We start from the raw sequence: 17,975 nt of genomic DNA, 5'->3' as shown, positions 1-17,975 counted from the left end.
TTGTATGCTGATCAAAACACTACACAAACAAAGAGTGGGCCTTTCATTTGTTATTTTTGCCACGCAGCACTACCATACGCCTTACAGGATAAAAAAGAAAGGAACACCTCCATACATCATTTATATATGCATGGCAAGACGGTTCGTTCTTTTTCTAATCTTTCTACATACTGTATCAGCAAATGTGGCTCGATTGATGAATGATCAACAACAAAAAGCAGATTGCCAATATGTCGGAGTCTCTAATATGTTATACAAAATGCTCAATGATTGTCAATGGTGAGGTAGAAAATGCATGCCCGTGATAGTTTTCCTTGACAAGCAGGTTGTGTTCCTCCTCTCCTCATGTAAATACGGTGTTATAGTGATGAATAATGATAATGATAGCTACAATGTCCATGATGCTGATTGGGATTATGCAATAGCATATACTGCTCATTGAGCTGAAAAGTACACAGAATGCCTGTTTTAATATAAGTTGTAGGCAGAGAATACTACCCGTTCATTAGCTTATGTGTGTTCCTTCGGAAAAACATGCTGGCCGAATAAGCGTTTGCCCGTTGCGTTCGTCACCCCCCCCCCCTCCCTCCCTCCCCGGACGACACAGTGATGGGAACCACTCGTGGACAATGTGTTTTGCAATGATAATTTCCAGGGCCCGCTAAGCAAAAACACCTCCCCCTCCCCCAACACACAGAATTTATGCGTGAACGAGGAGGGCGTAACAGTTTCAAGTTTTCTTTCTTTTACTTCAAAAACCTAACACTCTATCCCCTCTTCCTCTCCTCTCCTCTCCTCTCTCTCTCTCTTTTTCTCTCTCTTTCTTGTTTTCCTTTTCTATACCTTCTTTGTCTGGCTCAAATGGCGTCTTTGGTACGATCATCCACGAGTGTACGGTTACCCCGTAAACGCGACGATTCAAAGTCATCACCCAACACACCTCGTGGAATTCGACTACGATCATCTTCATTCACCAATACTACCACCACCAGTAACAGCTTATTATCTCCAAACCCTACTAGTCAGCAACAACAGCAGAAGCAGAAAAGACCACCACAAGCACCAGGACGACCTCTTCCTCCTCCTCCACCTTCACTCAATTACGAATCTGCTGGTCAGACTCAAGTCACAAACCATGCCAATGCAACCACAGGTTCATTGCTTACTGTCAATGCAGAGCCATCAGTTGCTTCTTCTGTGGACACATTCTCTGACGACGACGACGATGACGAAGAAGAAGAAGACGACGATGACGACGACGATAATGACGATTGTCCCTCTACTTCGTCGTCGTCTTCTCCACCACCACCGTTACCTCCCAAGAATACCTCGACTTTTGCTTCTTATACACAACGACAACCGTCTCCGTCGGCATTACAAGCACCAGCACCAGTACCAAAAGCGAGTGTGAGCCGCTCTATATCCAACGCTTTCAAGGACAAATTGACCTTGTCACGCAAAAAGAGTGTATTCTCATTACGAGGCAAACACCACCATAATAACAATAACAGTAGTCAACAACGACGTCATAGCAATACTAGCTCCCCCGTGTTGTATGATGACGGTAGCCAGGCAACATATCCACCTGCACCTCAGAAAAATAAACACAATGAATCCACTGAGAGGTAAGTCATCGTCGTCGTTGTTGTTGTTATCGTTACTCGAATATGTGTAACCCTGAATATAAATATGCTCTTTATAGGGATCAATACGGGTTCATCAAGGGCTCACAATGGGTATCTGTAGAAGAACAGGACACCTTTGAAATATCATACCAGCCCATTGTAAATCGCCGACTACAAAAGTGGCGACGGCTGATTGCAGAAAATGATGGCGAGTGGCCACAGCCGAGCAGTAAATGTAAATAACACCATTGATAATTTTACATCTATTCATTGCACAATGCGTTCATTTGTGATAACAATGGATGATTATTTCGTATAGTCAAGCGATTCATTCGTAAAGGAATACCACCTGATCTCCGTGGACAAGCATGGCTTCATTATAGTGGTGCCGAGGCAAAAAAGTATGCGAATCCAGGCGTTTACCGAGGCTACGTGGAACGAGCCGAAGCCATGGGTTTGGAAAATGAATTTTTGGATATCATTGAACGAGGTAGCATAACAAGGAGCGATCCGTGTTGTATTTACAAAGTTAAAGGGACAGGATCTACATTGGATGTACATAATACGCACTATGTGGAAATTCACTCCAAAGAAATGATTTATTAGATCTACATCGAACATTTCCGGACAATGTCCGGTTCAAATCTATACCCAGTACCAATAAGGGAAAAGGAGGAGAGAGTGGAAGCATAAGCAGCAGTAGCGGAAGCAGCAGCAGCAACAGTAACAATGAACACGGTCGAACGAGAGAAAACAGCAACAACGACGTACCTGCGATTCAATCACTTCGACGAATTCTTTCTGCATTCTCCTTGTACGCCCCTGATATCGGATACTGCCAATCCTTAAACTATATCGCTGGTCTGCTGTTGTTGTTTATGGACGAAGAAGATGCATTCTGGACATTTGTCGTATTGATACAAGATATCTTGCCGCCCAACATTTACGATGTGACCATGGAGGGTGCCAACATTGATCAGACAGTACTGATGATGTTGCTGTCAGAACGCATCCCGCATGTTTGGAATCGCATGGGTAGTGGGAAGTCGTTTTGGGAGTGTGAAGAGGCGGATGGTAATAATGGCATGCCTACCACGACCCTCGTAACGAGTCATTGGTTCTTGACTTTATTTATCAATATTTTGCCGATCGAGGTACGTGTATCGTGAAGAGGCATGGTGATGAACAGTTTGCTGGAAGGGGGAAAAAGGGTGAGGGGATGTATGGATGGTTCCACCCTGGCCACGTGATACTAAATGCATGGTAACGTTGGTGGTAGTCTGTGCTTCGTGTATGGGACTGCTTGTTCTAGTAAGTAAATCTTTATCATATATACCAATGGAAAACATACAGCATACTGACTATACATAAAAAGTGAGGGTCAACGGGCACTATTCCGAGTCGCACTAGCAATCTTCAAAATGAACGAACGGGAGGTATTGGCAGTGAATGATCCACTAGAAATTTTCCAAGTGATTCAGGTAAATCAGAAAGAGGGTTATTGATGTTGTCAACGCTTTTGTTTATCAACATTTTTTATATGTTACTAGAATATGCCAAAACGAATGATCGATTGCCACAGACTGATGGAGTCTGTGTATGACAAGTATGCGTCGACCACACGGGTCAATGAGCAAGACCTGTGCAAGAGGCGCGAATTGGTTAAGAATCGTCGGGATGAGCGAAGGAAAAATACGCCACGATTAAAAAGACGGCTGAAGCGTGGCACGGTGCGAGGCACCATCATTCATAAGGCAATGGAAGCACGTCGTCTTGTTGAACGAGCAAAGACTGTGCGTCGATGATAACATAGTGTCATGACATATAAAAATTGTGGGAGGCAGGGATTACTTGTTTTTGCTTCTTCCTATTTCAACTGTAATACCACGATATACACGATGCTACATACATACATAAAGGAAGAAGAACGGAGCACGGTCCCTCCTAAGAGCTCTTATCCCTTTACTTAGGACGTGCATGATCTGGTATCGTTATGGCCATGGTACATTCAATATGTACATTACATACAATAGGATCCATTTACTGTGGGATTAGAGATATAACGGGCGCAAGTGTGTCTTGTTTCAAATGTGGTGATGTATTGGATGAGGGCACAGTGGAATATGAATAAGGATAACATGTGTGGAGAAGCAGAAATGGTGGTACAAACTATATCTAAAGCTACAACAGAACATTCTCAGTTTCCACATCAACCTTCTTTCTTGTGCACCCTCTCTACCTCTTTAAGACACTATCCACTATCTTTTTCCTCATGTCATGTATAAGGCCATACTTTCCTCCGCTTAAACGACTATAGTCAAATTTCATGGTGGAAAAATAAAAAACACGATACAAAAGGTAATGCAGTGACCACCTTCGCGGTAATGGAGGGATCTATTCGAGTATGTAGCTCACATTATCGTATATACATAGCGCTATGATTCCTCTTTTATATTTTTTATAATAAAGGAATTTGTTGCTATTAGTCCCACTATGTTTTGCGTAACAACGAATTTTGTCTTTTACCGTTCCACACACTGTGCTTGTTCCCTCGAACTTTCTGTTACCCGCGTGAGTCTTCAGGTACGGTATGGTATCTTCTCGGTTTGCACCACAAAAAAAAGCTTAACGTATGTCCATCGATGCCGGCCATTGAGTCTTTTTTGCTACATAGCACAATTTCTCGATAATCGATACGTACAGTACTTGAGATCTGTGGGACCCAATTCATGGTAAAAAAAAAAAAGCTACATGGACATAATGAACACACCTACATGTCGCTGGTGTTAAACAAGGAAAACATTTTTTAACAAAAGAAACAATAAAGGCGCTGGAACCCGGTTGCGAGTACCATAATGAAGACGCAGTCTTCCCAACTGTCATCCAACAAAGCCAAAAGATAACCTTGTTCTTCTTTACACTGACTTGAGAATTGGCCGTCATAACAAACTTCAAATACACCAAAAAGACGAGAGTCAATTGGATTTTCGGATACAGTCGACCTTTGGGCCGAACGTGGTGTAAAAGAGGTAGACGAGATTCGAGCTTATAGACCGTGTATAAATAGATACATGTGCTTTTTTAAAGAACAAAGCGTGTAGCATCAGCAGCGGCACAAACAAGAGAAATCAATGTGATAGTAGTGCTAAACAAAACAGTGATGTAGCTTTTTCTGGCAGCAGCCAAGAAAACGAAAGATGAGGCAACATGATGATCCAATGCAAGCACAGAATTAGCTTCTCTAATCCAAGGCTGCTTTTTACCCGTAGCAACTGGCCCGTATCATAGGGATAAAGATCAACATGTCTTTGAGATCACGGTAAAGCTGCATTGGGATGTCGTGCAATGCTTCTGGCATGCAGCAGTGTATTTTCAACACAACAATAGGTGAATAGATTGGTTTTCACTGTACATTAACGTCTTGAAAACAAAAGATGATATACTCTTGTTCATGCAGAAAAGTAGGTAAGGGGGGTATTGTCAATTCGTAGTGTCAATCGTGGCCAGACCGCGAAAACAAAGCCGAGATCAATGTGATTGAAAAGTACTTCAGTAAAGCTACTAACGATAATGATGGTAAATGTTAGGTTGGAACGATCATGGTCCTGCTATAGAAGAATTAGAGATAGCTGAACGAGCTAAATTAGAGCCAAGTATACAAAGACAACTCCATGTGACACACTTGATTGTTAATACCCAAGCTTCCAAAGCCCTTCCAGTAGAAATTGCCCTAAAGACATGAGTAATAGCCGATCTTGATCAAGTATCAAGCTTTTAGAACTTGGCGCTTTTCGACCATTACAGATAACACATTATCAGTACATTACAAAACCAGCATTGCATAAATTCTTCATTTTCCACTGTTTTTTTTTTGTCGCTCTGTTACATGCATGATGAAATGGTATACCTGATATTGTAAATGTGTATTAAATAATGTTGCATGCTATTCAAACTATGTACGTAGCGAGCATAATAATAATGATAAATTTAAGAAGACCAGTTTATGCACTCTTGCTGTAAGCTTAACTATAAAAAGTCTTGTATGTAATGCCGGAATAGCAACAAGTGCTTGACAATGTACCTCTTGTATAAGTAGCCTTATACCGGAAGAATATGAAATCCGTCGAAACTCGTGTCAAACAACATGAAGGGCTCCCTTGTCTCTGTTCATCTTCCGCGAGAACATACTTGTTGCCTGAATATCCAAGTTGACCATTATTTCATTATTTCATTTGCTATGGAATCGGGGGGAGGGGGGGTGAGTGGGTAACACGACATTGCGCTTGAAATCGGAAAACGGAATATTCTATATTTCCATAGTAACCTTCTCCCTTGTGTCCCCTTTCTACCTCTTTTGGAAATATCTCCTCCCAACCCGCTTAGCACAATTTTCATTGTATATACTTGTCAAAGTGTTCTATCATGGAAGAACACAAAAGGGCTCTCTTCATTAGAGTCTTTTCTAATTAGAAGGTGAATGATCGCGGGGGCGAAGCGAGGCAAATAGTGAGTTGTGACGTTCAACTCTTTGGGGACAACCGAAACGATGTTATTAAAAAAAAAAGAACAAAAAGGGTTTGCATTGTCAATTGTTGTGCCTGGTATTATGAAAAATGACGCCATTCTAAACGCGCTAATCACATATTTTTTTCTGTGTTTGTTAAAAGTGTCCTCCCCCAGATATCAAAGTGCTTAGCAAGCCTAAAAGGTAAACAGGCTCCAACAAATCAGCGTCGAAAGACTTTACCCGTGTTGCTGGATTCATTGCAAAGGAGTGCGGCTCATTCGATCCGATCAGCCGAAGAACTCCGCTTTGCAGAAAGATGAATCGCAGTTTCTTATTGGTACGTTGCCATTGTTCACTACTACTACTACTACTACTACTACTACTACTACTACATACGCACTAGAGATTGACACTTTAGCGCACGTTCCACAACAAATGATGTCACATTTTCATTACTACATAGACAATGTCACACCTGTCTCGTCCAGATCGTGCATGAGGCGGCGATCCAGACAGCGTCAGTATCAAAAAGGGTTTATTTCAAATAACTATACGGTATGTGTGTAATGCCATGTGATATGAAGACAAGCGTGATATATATTTAGCCTCGTGCTCTTCTCTCTGTGTGTGTGTGTGTGTGTTGCTAAGCGCCCACTTGTGTAACAGGGCCGTTCCTTGCGTCTTACTTGCCATATGGAGTTCCTTTGACATAACTACAAGGTGTGTATTGTCAAAAGAGCAGCTTGGACCGGACAAATAATTGAGCCATTAGACTTTTGTACAAGCGACCTTTTTTTTTTGTTTTTCATGCTCCTTCTTTTCTGCAATATCCCGAATCGGAGAGCATAATTTCGCTGAAATGAAGTGGGAAGCTATTATTACATTTACTATATGATAGAATTGAGTTTTATAGAGTGTGGGCATGAAAAGAGCTGTTTATATTATATATATATATATTAAAAAGTGAGAAAACTGTGTACATCATCAATTATTGTTGCTGTGAAAGAGAAAGAGAGAGAGGGCTATGTAATGTCTAGAGTATATATAACAGAGAAGAGAAGAATAACATATATATATAAGATAGAGAAAGAGGGAATGGGACATATACAACAAAGGGGGGGGGGTAAAAGATAGAGTTTTTTCTAGTGAGGTGACTTGAAGTGACGCTTCATGTCATGCTTGCGGGCAAACCGCTTGCCACACTCGGGACAGGCGAACTTCTTGGGACGATGTGGATCGTGTGTCAAGATGTGCTCCTTCATGTTATTGGCACGGTTGCTTGTGTGCGTGCAGTGAGGGCATCGATGGATCTTGGGAATACGGCGGCGCGTCATTGTTGCGTTGCGTTGTTGTTGTTGATGCTGTTGTCGTGGTTGATCCACAAAGATGGGATCCATGGAAGGTGACAACATCATCAAGTAGTCTTGCTGTTGCTGGAATGCAGCAGCAGGCGCTTGCTGAAGAGCGGGTGATGACGATGAACCAGCCACTGGGGTCGGAAGACAGTTTTCCTCGGGTTGCACCTGGAGCGCGGGGATCGTAAAGGGGATGTTCTGTGATCCGAGTGAGTCATTCAGGCAGAAATCGTGATTGAAAAAGTCAACATTGTTGTTCTTGTTGTTACTACTACTACTCGAGGACGTCAGGAAGGTTTCGGCTGCCATATAGGAGCCCAACGACGATGCAGGAGATGCTGCTGATAGGAAATCTAAATATGCAATGTACCAGTCAGCTGATTCGTGTCCTTTATTGTTGGCGTATGCATGTTTGTTTGTTTGTTTGTTTGTCTGTAGACACACTACCTGAATCTGCTGCTGGAGAAAAGCATAGACTGTCATCACTTGTCGAGATGGGCGAGTACAAGTAATGGTTGTTGTTGTTGTTGGTGTTGACAGGAGCATAGGTGATGTTTGTACAAGAAGGAGAAGGAGAAGGTATGTTTATGGGTGCAGATACAGTGGTGGTGGTGGTTGTGTCAAAGAAAGGGAAACAATCGTCAGACGGGGCGGGAGTCGTCTGTTGAAAGAAATTGGAGCTGAAATCAAAGGTAGATTCTTCAAAGTTGTTAACGAAGATGTTATTCAGAAAGATAGTGGTGGAAGAGTTAACAGACATTCGCTATATTATCTGGTAAAGAGGTAGTGGATGGATGGAGAGGTATGTACGAGTATACGAACGACGACAAGTGTTTGGGGGCTGTTATGTCCAATGACAACAAAGGGGAAAGAAAGAAGAACAATTGAAGAGGGGAACAGACGTGTGGAGAGGTGCCACTTTTTATAGTTTAAAAAAAAGGGCAAGAAGGCAACACGGCCGCTTCGACCATGCAGCTGGCTTTCAAAGTTTGCCGGGTCACTTTGGTGACACAAGGGACGCACACACCTTTGCACTCTTTTGAACGCAGTATAGTAAAGCGTTTTAAGGGGGGGGGGGTGGGGTGGTTGGGGGAGAGAGGAACCAAAGGAAGGAATGTTTTGTTTTGTCGCGTGGGACTGAAAGCTTGATCCCTGCGAAAAAAAAAAGGTTTGGTATACTTCCCCCTTCATCTTCTTCTTCTTCTTCTTCTTCATAGCAGCCCTCCTTGAATTCTTCTCTCCCATAGAGTAAAACCACCCTAGGGCTGCTCAATTAATTGTTGCTTTACACTAGTCGGTTTAGTATGTGATGACGACTAACGAAAGAAAGAAAGACATGTGTACAAGCTGGATCATCGTTTCGTACCTTTGCGCCGCAATGGGAAGCCATCTAGTTTTTCGGGTAATGAAGAACGCCTCTTTCTCTCCCTATGATGGCGGGGGGGGGGCTAGTGTTTTTTGTCCCAATGGTCCATCACAGAGAGCCTATGTGGTTCCATGCTAGAAGCTTTCAAAATTCCATTCAGAAGCCAAAAGTTCTTTTCGTGCTTCGTGCGTTACCAGTCTGTGCAACGTCGGCAAGATAGAACCACAGTCGTGTGTTGTGTGATGAAACGCTCAGTCAGCCATAGAGAGAGAGGGAGGGAGAGAGAGAACATTTCCGTATTTGGTGTTCTGAGCCTCCTGGATCCAAATACGGTAAATGGCGTTCACCAATCATGGTCATCACCCTCCAACGTGCGACAGTGGCTGCAACCGTAGGCTACACCCTGACATCATAGCAACAATGGATTTGGGGGGGGGGGGTGGAGCGAGAGAGAGGGGTGGCGGGCGTCCTTTTTGCCGGTGTCCAACACCATCGAATACGCCGCCAAAAAATGCGCCATTTTTGCTGAAACAACTTCTTCTTCTTGCAAGCAAATCCAAATGTCACTCGCACGCCATAAGTGTCTCTGTGCTTACTACTACAAGTGCTGCTGAGTCAAAATTTAAACTTCGCTGCGCAAAAAAGATCGCCTTTGAGGATCCCCGGCCGAGTGTCAATTGCAATCATTAGATGCGGGTCCCCTCAAGAACCTCGCACATACCACACACGACTCTAAAGCAGCAACAACAACAACAACAACAAACATTCGTTACGTTATGTTTTCTCTCTCTCTCTCTCTCTTTAAGGAAACAGTGTACAGTACCACTGTGTTTATTTAATTTTTTAAAAATGGAACACGTCACATGGACTTGTTGTGCATCCACAGCACATACATGATGTACCGACTACTTGTTGTAAGAGGGGGGGGAGAAAAAGAGCTCTTTTTGCCGCTTACACAACACAACACAACACGAACCATGCATAGGCTTAGTATTAGGTTCTCCCTTTGTCCCTTGTTTTAAAAAGGGATTGTTTATTCCACGTGGCAAACCAAGCACAAAGCAAGTCTCTCCCCCTTCAACCCTCCCACCCCCTCAATTCCTCCCACGTGGAGGACGAGAGAGAGAGAGAGAGAGTCACGCGGCGCTACTACTTTTCTTTTGCTTTGCTTGGTCCGTTCGTGTTTGTGTGTCCACAACCCCTCCCCCTTTACTCGGTTAATGAAAAGGTGAAGAACGAAATAAACCGTCGTGCCACCTGTAGCGTACAAACGGGATCATGCATTACAAGAACAATGTAACATGTACACTGCCGCTGTTATTGATGCTGACCATTCTAACCGAGAGCAAAGGTGTCGTGTTATCAATACATACATAGCCCGTTCATGTTGTTTGGCAAGTTTCATGCAGCAAAGTAAAAATAGCAACGGGGCCAAGTAGCTTGGCATTTTTCAATATATAAAAATATGTGTGTTTTGTTGTTAGAAAAAGACCATGGGTGCTGTCATTTCACTTGCACCATGTCAACATCGCCACCACCAGTAGGTAGTACTGTAGTAAGATATGCAGCAATGCATAAGGTGCGCCCCGGTCTATCCCGTTAGCAGCGAGCATGTTTTCAAAAAGTGATAGACCCGTAGATCGTTGACATGAAACAAAGTGGAAACTACCCCAACTTGAAGTGAACAACAACTCTTTCTCTCATAGTAGCACCAGACTAGAATACAAAAGAACACAATCCTTATCGTCAACATGCTCGCGTGCTATTGACGCTAGTCCATAAACTGCACTTTGTGTTGTAGTACGCGTGTGCTTTGCATTTGTGTTTACGCTCAGATGACGTACCCACGGCTAGAAATAATGTAAAGTGCTCAAAGCGTCCTTTCCCATAAAGAGAATTAAAGTTTTATGTGTGCTGTGCCCACCACCGAGAAGAACGCTGATGCCACCCCACCCGCATCATTCTTTGAGAGTTAACAATGCGGGTAGGTCAATCCCTTGGGAACATTTTGCTCGTCGCTACTGATATGCATACAACAACATGCCAATTGTTCCATGTACCCCATTTCAAGAAGGGCAGTAGTCGACATGGATACCTCTCTTTTCGTAGCTACGGCTGGTAAGAAAGAAAACAGATCGTCTTTTTTTTTGCTACGCTTGGATCGCAACAGAAACTCAAAACATGCATCATCTGCATATTCTACATGTGCTAAAGTTTTAGTGCATGGCTTTATAACTTTGTGACACATCACTAGTGTGCCGGTTTAACGCAAAAAAAATTGTACATGACTCTCATTTAATGAGGATGCATAAGCATCGTCGTGTCGGATGGGACCGAAACGTCCTTTTCTTATCCAACTTTATTCGCGTAGCATGTTGTATCACACATCCATCATCCCGCAATGTAGACAGTGGAGGTTGTTGCAAAATAATCTAACGCTTTAACGAAAAAGAGGCCATCTTTGTGAATAACAATCAACAACTCCACTTTTAGAAAACCTATCGACGCTTAAACACTTTTCGGAGCTTATCGAACCAGAGCTCGGCCAAGTTTTGCAGAAAACAGTTTGACAAAAGAGCTCAATTAGGCAAACATAATGTATTTTGGCTTTTAAGAAAAAGACCAGTCTTTCTAGTCAGTCAGAAATTCAAGCTCGTATTACCAATATCATTATTACGTGCTTTATCCACGAAAGAAAAACATGTCAGTGGGTAGCAGTAGCAGTAGTCCTCCCTTGTTTCTCCCATGTAATAAATGACCGACAGTAATTATATTGGGAAAGACACAGACGAGTCGTGTCCGACAGGCTGTTGTGAGCTTTCTAATCATCAAGTCATTCAAAGGGTAACTATGCACCGGCATTCGCACGTCATTCGTTGCTAGGATGAAAATGTGTTTCCATAGTTACATGGACGCAGATCACCTGCTTGCTTGCTATCTTATTATTAGTGTGTCCAATCTGTCACTACGCATGATCACCCCACATGCTTGTTGTTGTATAGCAACGGATTAATTTTATCTACTCTGCATATTACTATTACGCAGATAATTATTATTATATGCACTTGCTGGTTACTTTGAATGTGTTGACTGCTTCTCCGTTGATGAATTGGGGCTGGCTTGGACAGCATTTATAGAATGTGCACAAGTGGAAGCTAGACGCTTGTCAATCAACTCAAGTGCTATTTAGTACTTGATCACTAGCACTAGTGCGTATGTGTACAAGAACTTACATCTTATTGTGACTGATAAAAAAAATAAACATAGTATCTGAAAAGCACGATAGAATGTGCTCATGTCCTACTCATCTCAATTCAAACCTTGTCAACGAAAGCCGTATACTATACATACGTAATATCATAGACATGAATACTACTACTGGGTTATTATCATCTCTTATAGAAGTCTCCATTCTCTATGGTGTCTAATTTCCATATGTCACGCAACATTAAAGTTAATGTGGGTGTGATACGCTTTCTTTCCAAATGTAGGAGGGGGTTAGTCAGTGCATAAACGGAGTACGAATCAGAATAAAAGAGGTATGTGCACAGTGCTCCTTCTTTCTTATTAAGTGGGGTTCGGATCAGCTGTGCATTTCCGTATTCAAACAACGGCGACATAAGTTTCTGGGGGAAAAAATAGTCCCAAGAAAAAAGGAAGCTGTCTTTTCTTTCTCCCTTTCTTTTTTCACACACACGTACGTACGCAGCACATATTGACAACGACAACGGCGGCATTCAATAATATGGGCAACCAGCTTGCCAAAGAACAACAGATACGACCATCCAAAATAAAGCAACACTATCAAAAACGCATTTTACATCATCAGCAAGAAGGCACAGGACGGTCAGAAAACGACAATGACACGAGTCGCTCTAATGACACTTACAACAACAACAACAACCATAGCAACGATCACCATCACCATCACCATCACTACCGCCTGTATCCTGACAACAATAACAGCAACAGAATGCCTAAACCTATACGTCATCGAGTCGTGATAGCTGACAAGACGGCAACACCTGTATCACTACTTTCTACACCTTTTAACAATAATCAACAACAACAACAACAACAACAACGGAAACAAAGAACGATACGGATTCCGAGGCGACAAAAACGACGCGATACGCACAGTTTACCATCCATCCATTCAAGTGAAGAAGAAGAAGAAAAAGCATGGTCATCATCATCACCACCGTTAGCAGCGATAGATGACTTTTCACCCCTGAGCAGTTCATTAGGATCGTCAACGGCCACTTCAGCAGGAACGTCCTCTTCGATGATTGTGTTTGACTCGGCAATCGCTCACGCCGAACATGCTGCGGCAGATATAGCAACGCGTCGTCAGCAACAACAAGTCAAGATGAATAGTTGGGTGTATGAATATGGAAAGGAAAAGGAGTATAATAGGTTAGCAGCACACGAACAAGTGTATTCGGGAAGAGAGAGAGAGTGGCTTTTTTAATTTTTTTTTAAAGGCAAATGGTTGTTTTAGAAGAAGATGTCGTGTGAGAGTTTTGAGTTCAGTAGCAGAGTGTGTTTGTGTGTGTGTGTGGGAAATCTGCTGATTGTTGATCACCGTTTTTATCTTTATAGACAATTGCGACAGGTACCTTCCTTTACTTTCTTACCTGAATTGACACACACACACACACACACACACACACAAAGAAAAAAGAGGGAGGAAGGATACTAAGCTTCTTATGAAAAGCATTATGTGTTGAAACAAGTGTTTGGAGGAAACCAACATGTTGAATTCCGAACGGATCCACAGGATATTCTGGAATGTGCCTGCGGGACAGGTAAAAAAAAAGAAAGAAAGAAAAGAGAGGTCCAAGTGAGTTGTATCATACAAAGTGACAAAACAAAAAAAAAAACGCGTCGACAACAAAGGTCTATGGACATTAGAAATTGCACAGACATATCCTTCAAGTAATGTGGTCGGGATGGATATCGTACCGCCGACCAGCGACAAGTCAGGCCTGTCGCACCAAAGTATCCCGCCAAATGCAACGTACGCGTACGGTGATGTGCTGGCGCCACTCCAGTACAACGACCGACAGTTTGATTACGTCTATCAACGCGACGTGGCACATATTGTGCCCATGCATCAATGGCCATTTTTGATTGCAGAGTTTCATCGTATACTGCGCCCTGGTGGTCAGGTGGAACTTGTAGAATATGGTAAAAAAAAAAAAACATATTTCTGTGTGTGTGTGTGGTCGCTTGTTACGCGATCCTGGTCGTCACGAAATGGATACAAGGAGAGGGGTAGGGGGCTTCTTACATGTAGGATTTTTTTTTAATGGATTGCGGATTTTAGATCTGTTGTTCAAGAACCCGGGACCAGTCTTGGCATTGGTGAACGAATGGTACAAAATTGCCTCAGACACAATAGGCGTCGATCCCAGCTATGCCGATGCCCTGCCTGCATTTTTAGCTCAAGCGGGGTTCGAGGACGTCCATGTGCAAGAATTCGATATACCTATCGGCGAATGGCCAAGTGATCCAGGTAAGCAAAAAAATCAAATTCTCTATATCAATCAAAAGCTAATTCTATAAAGTAAAAATCTAGCACAACGACAGTTTGGCTTTCTGTACAAGGAGCAGATGAAGGCATTGTTTCAGAGCATGAAACGGTGGTGGGTCTCTGAGCTCCATGTCTCGGAGGATGAGTACGACCATGTTTGTTTGTCGGCTTTGGAGGAATTTGAAGACTACCATTGCAGTGCAAAATGGAAGATCGTAACAGCGACCAAGAAATTCTGAGGGTTGTGTGATACTATCTATACCTGCTTCAATTCCCCCTTTCTCTCTCTAAATTGTATATGAGCTGTATCATTTTCTGTGTATAAACTGTTTGTCAATAATAATGATGATGATGATGGATACTGTGAGAAGAAAAATAAAGGAGTCGCCAAAATAGGGTTTTCTTCTGCATGGCCGTCCGCGCTGTCTTTGTGTCTGCCAAGTTTAATCCCAGTGCTCGGCACGGCACTCTTTACTGGAATCCACCAACATGCACATCAATAAAGGGGGGGGGGGTGTTTAAAAAAATAATAAAAAAGATAAAAAAGAGAGATCGAGATCCAACCAATACAAAGACCCTTCTTCTCTTTTTTAAACCCTTTTTACTACTTTTCTTCACCTCTCTACTTTCTACTTTACTACCTAACCTCCCTTTAACAAACAATAGCTAATGATAATGATCCAAGATTACGTCGATTCACTGTGTGACACAATTGGCTTGCCCGTTTTAAAATATCATTGGCAAGTCATTCTGTTATCCACCATATTATGCAGCGTCATATTCGAGATATCCAGATGCATCTCCCCGATATTGTTCCCAAAGACATTCCAGTTCTTTAAAGGCGTAAGTGGGGGGGGGGCATCGTAGTCTCGCATAGAGCAGATTTTCATACTATCTGTCAATAAAGACTTAAAACCCTTTTCTTTCTTTCTATCTATCTATCTGGCGCCCGCTTATAGTACACACCTACCAACTGGCACGTTCACGTCGTCTCGACATTTCACTCTATCCTAATCACTGTTGGATCTATCTCCATTTTACTTGATGGCGAATTAGCAAAGAATAAGGTCTTTGGCTACAGCGCATCTGCAATGACCATCTACTCCATCTCGTGCGGGTAAGTAGTTCTTTAGGCACACAGAAGAAAAAGTAGTGGCTTCAATATGTCTCTCCACCTCCCTAAAAAAATAACAAACTAACAGATAAAAAAAATTTAAACTAGGTATTTCATTTGGGATGTGGTGATGGCTGTTCGTTATATCAAGTATCAAGGCATCAGTATGGTGTGTCATGGCGTTGCAGGCTTCATCGTCATCTTCATGGGCTATGTAAGCAACAGAATCGGCCCTCTCGCTGAACTCTTGAAGCAGTTTTACTGATCATTTTCCCATTATCAACAGAGACCCTTTATCAACTATTATGGCTCGATCTTTTTACTCTATGAAGCCAGCACACCCTTTCTCAACATTAATTGGTTCATGGTAATGTAAAAAAAAGGAAAAAAAAACCAAGACGAAAGGCCTATGTGTGGCTAACTACGGGGAAAACTTGGTAAAAATGGCTTATAACAGGACAAGCTGGGCTGGACGGGCAGTAAGCTTCAATTGATCAACGGCGTCATGTTGATTTCGGTGTTCTTCATGGCACGGATCGTATTTGGCTTATCGATGTCCTACTATCTTTGGGGTAATGAACGAATGAATGAGCGTCTTTGTGGTTCTTCATATGAGTAGCGAGTTCTAACATTACATGTCTTTGTTGTAGTGGAGATTTATGCCGTCAGGGAAATGGTGCCCTGGAGCTGTAAGTGGTTTGATAGGATTGTGTGACACAATCAGCATAAAATATCTCATGCAACCCCTAAACCCCATTTTCTAGATTTCGTAATCTACGGTGTCGCCAATGTAGTGACAAGTCTACTCAATATCTACTGGTTCGGCTTGATGCTTCGCATGCTTCGTAAACGATTCCCCTCTTCCAATACCAAGAAGGCATAAGCAACTCTATCCGAAATCCCACTCAAATTTTTGTTTTTCACACACACACACACCGCATCATACACGCACGCACAAAATCAAACAACAAACAACAACAACAAGAACTGCAGCTACAACAACTACTACTACTACTACTACCACGCTTACTACTGCTTGCTGGGCAACACAAATACACCTGTCACTTGAAATTCCTTCTTTGTCTCTTGGCACAAACGCATGCCATTCCCGATATAGCAATTCTCCCCCGATATACGCTACCAAGCAACCAATCAACCAACTCATTCTTTTTTCCGCAACAACACCCTGAATAAATACTACTTTGGTTCATCTTCCATGAAGGAGTATAATGTACAATCAAACAAAAGAAAAAAGAGATACTCCCGGGAACAAACCACACAAGCAAGCGTTGGGAGAAGAAAGATAATCATTTCACAAGTATCTGCCATTGTTATTTCTTGATTATAAACTGTAGCGATGACCTGGAATATATGAAACTTTTAAAGCTGTACTACTATAAATATTTTTAGACTATTTCCTTTTTTTAAAATAATATGATTCTCAAGAGAGGGTCCAGTAATTTTTTTAGCTTGTTGAAAATGAAATCCAACCGATTTGCTGAGTGTCTGTGTGCCAAAGGATGGGGACCTAGTTCCTAAATTGGGAACAAAGTGTAAATAAGCCCATCTGAAGTACCATTAGTCCCACATTGTCTGACGTTTTGGCTACCTTACCCACACCCTCCAACCTCTATCCAAGGTGCACACTTTATAAAGCCGCCAAGTGCTTGCCTGGTACCCAGCGTCAATGTATCCAGCTTTGTCAACCTGTGTGGCTTAGAGTAGAGTCATGTAAAAGTTATTGTTAAATGCGCTTATTCCAGGTCGTTTTGGGTATGACCTCCGGTTCGTCCGGTAAAGGTCCAGCCTACAGATAGTGTTTCGGCACTCATGCTCGAATTCGGCTGGCATCAAGACACATACAATAGCTAGCATATAAGCACTAGTAATTACGGTTCGGCAGTGCCTCCTCCTTATACTCATTTTTTAATACGTTACTGAGTGTTTATGAGTGATTTTCTCTTTCAGAAATAGCTTGGTGGGATCCGACTACATGGCATGGGGTATGTAACAATGACGACATGAGAGATGTCAAAAGCATGCAGAAGCCCTGAAAGGTTGCTGCCACTAAGCAGTAACGCTATTCGGCTCGACCTTATATGTAAAAAGCATGTTCTTTTCAGCAGGATCAGCAGCCTGCAACGGCATGTCATAGGGTGTTGTAACGAAATTCGATGTATGCAACTCTTTCTTTCCACAAAACTATTACTACTAATTACATCCTCTTCACGTTGTCGTTCATTTGTTGCTTGATAATAATTAACAATGATGATAGCCAGTACTATTTCGCTTACTATGGCTATGTGCGCTGTAGATTGGGGTACCATCCAATTGACACGGAGGTGAACGAAAATCTTGACAGAGCAGACCGCTTGTTGACGCGTTGTAAATTTTTTTTTTTTTTTTTGGTTCAACACCAATAAAACAATCTCGCGTCGTTTCGCGTTCTATTTTCCTTTCCTTTCTCAACTC

At 42.4% G+C, this 17,975-nt stretch overlaps 6 protein-coding genes across 6 annotated transcripts; 4 read left to right on the top strand and 2 right to left on the bottom strand.

The window, feature by feature from the left end:
- Positions 1-1,667: 1,667 nt before the first annotated feature.
- Positions 1,668-2,937, top strand: BDB00DRAFT_767714 (rab-GTPase-TBC domain-containing protein; the record flags this gene model as incomplete). The annotated part of the gene is made up of 5 exons (XM_053119694.1): positions 1,668-1,860; positions 1,945-2,115; positions 2,232-2,279; positions 2,376-2,779; positions 2,905-2,937. 5 exons carry the CDS (start codon positions 1,668-1,670, stop codon positions 2,935-2,937), a joined length of 849 nt encoding a protein of 282 aa, XP_052977280.1.
- A 58-nt stretch (positions 2,938-2,995) lies between these two features.
- Positions 2,996-3,576, top strand: BDB00DRAFT_516949 (uncharacterized protein). Its single transcript, XM_053117692.1, has 2 exons — positions 2,996-3,106; positions 3,176-3,576. The coding sequence occupies exons 1-2, from the start codon at positions 3,047-3,049 to the stop codon at positions 3,428-3,430; spliced, it is 315 nt and encodes a 104-aa protein (XP_052977279.1). The 5' UTR covers positions 2,996-3,046; the 3' UTR covers positions 3,431-3,576.
- A 3,589-nt stretch (positions 3,577-7,165) lies between these two features.
- BDB00DRAFT_516905 (uncharacterized protein) lies at positions 7,166-8,331 on the bottom strand. The gene is made up of 2 exons (XM_053117691.1): positions 7,932-8,331; positions 7,166-7,840 (listed from the first exon to the last, which is right to left on the bottom strand). Exons 1-2 carry the CDS (start codon positions 8,245-8,247, stop codon positions 7,275-7,277), a joined length of 882 nt encoding a protein of 293 aa, XP_052977278.1. The 5' UTR covers positions 8,248-8,331; the 3' UTR covers positions 7,166-7,274.
- A 4,101-nt stretch (positions 8,332-12,432) lies between these two features.
- BDB00DRAFT_834829 (S-adenosyl-L-methionine-dependent methyltransferase) lies at positions 12,433-14,799 on the top strand. The gene is made up of 6 exons (XM_053124351.1): positions 12,433-13,269; positions 13,456-13,468; positions 13,571-13,661; positions 13,753-14,043; positions 14,183-14,371; positions 14,435-14,799. Exons 1-6 carry the CDS (start codon positions 12,599-12,601, stop codon positions 14,626-14,628), a joined length of 1,449 nt encoding a protein of 482 aa, XP_052977277.1. The 5' UTR covers positions 12,433-12,598; the 3' UTR covers positions 14,629-14,799.
- Positions 14,800-14,917: 118 nt separating this feature from the next.
- BDB00DRAFT_834825 (TLC domain-containing protein) lies at positions 14,918-16,534 on the top strand. Its single transcript, XM_053124350.1, has 7 exons — positions 14,918-15,232; positions 15,349-15,506; positions 15,612-15,717; positions 15,790-15,870; positions 15,961-16,075; positions 16,154-16,192; positions 16,268-16,534. The coding sequence occupies exons 1-7, from the start codon at positions 15,059-15,061 to the stop codon at positions 16,384-16,386; spliced, it is 792 nt and encodes a 263-aa protein (XP_052977276.1). The 5' UTR covers positions 14,918-15,058; the 3' UTR covers positions 16,387-16,534.
- Positions 16,535-17,245: 711 nt separating this feature from the next.
- On the bottom strand, positions 17,246-17,889 carry BDB00DRAFT_834818 (uncharacterized protein). Its single transcript, XM_053124349.1, has 3 exons — positions 17,779-17,889; positions 17,613-17,679; positions 17,246-17,506 (listed from the first exon to the last, which is right to left on the bottom strand). Exons 1-3 carry the CDS (start codon positions 17,828-17,830, stop codon positions 17,449-17,451), a joined length of 177 nt encoding a protein of 58 aa, XP_052977275.1. The 5' UTR covers positions 17,831-17,889; the 3' UTR covers positions 17,246-17,448.
- Between the last annotated feature and the right edge of the window lie 86 nt (positions 17,890-17,975).

The sequence above is a fragment of the Zychaea mexicana genome (assembly GCF_025766255.1).
Source record: "Zychaea mexicana strain RSA 1403 chromosome Unknown BDB00scaffold_63, whole genome shotgun sequence".
NCBI lineage: Eukaryota > Fungi > Mucoromycota > Mucoromycetes > Mucorales > Lichtheimiaceae > Zychaea > Zychaea mexicana.
The sequence above is the reverse complement of the archived record's forward strand: the minus strand, read 5'-3'. Positions and strand labels throughout refer to the sequence as shown.

Excerpts from the sequence above, each read along its gene's own strand:
- BDB00DRAFT_834829 (XM_053124351.1), top strand. The coding sequence starts at position 12,599 with ATGGGCAACCAGCTTGCCAAAGAACAACAGATACGACCATCCAAAATA. Across the intron at positions 14,044-14,182 it reads GGTGGAACTTGTAGAATATG|ATCTGTTGTTCAAGAACCCG; the intron begins GTAAAAAAAAAA and ends TGCGGATTTTAG. Across the intron at positions 14,372-14,434 it reads CGAATGGCCAAGTGATCCAG|CACAACGACAGTTTGGCTTT; the intron begins GTAAGCAAAAAA and ends GTAAAAATCTAG.
- BDB00DRAFT_834825 (XM_053124350.1), top strand. The coding sequence starts at position 15,059 with ATGATAATGATCCAAGATTACGTCGATTCACTGTGTGACACAATTGGC. Across the intron at positions 15,233-15,348 it reads CATTCCAGTTCTTTAAAGGC|TACACACCTACCAACTGGCA; the intron begins GTAAGTGGGGGG and ends GCCCGCTTATAG. Across the intron at positions 15,718-15,789 it reads TCGTCATCTTCATGGGCTAT|AGACCCTTTATCAACTATTA; the intron begins GTAAGCAACAGA and ends CATTATCAACAG.
- BDB00DRAFT_516905 (XM_053117691.1), bottom strand. The coding sequence starts at position 8,247 with ATGTCTGTTAACTCTTCCACCACTATCTTTCTGAATAACATCTTCGTT. Across the intron at positions 7,841-7,931 it reads TCCAGCAGCAGATTCAGGTA|ATTTCCTATCAGCAGCATCT; the intron begins GTGTGTCTACAG and ends TTGCATATTTAG.
- BDB00DRAFT_834818 (XM_053124349.1), bottom strand. The coding sequence starts at position 17,830 with ATGGTACCCCAATCTACAGCGCACATAGCCATAGTAAGCGAAATAGTA. Across the intron at positions 17,680-17,778 it reads AGTAAGCGAAATAGTACTGG|ATCGAATTTCGTTACAACAC; the intron begins CTATCATCATTG and ends AGAGTTGCATAC. Across the intron at positions 17,507-17,612 it reads ATCCTGCTGAAAAGAACATG|CCCATGCCATGTAGTCGGAT; the intron begins CTTTTTACATAT and ends ATTGTTACATAC.
- BDB00DRAFT_516949 (XM_053117692.1), top strand. The coding sequence starts at position 3,047 with ATGAACGAACGGGAGGTATTGGCAGTGAATGATCCACTAGAAATTTTC. Across the intron at positions 3,107-3,175 it reads AAATTTTCCAAGTGATTCAG|AATATGCCAAAACGAATGAT; the intron begins GTAAATCAGAAA and ends ATATGTTACTAG.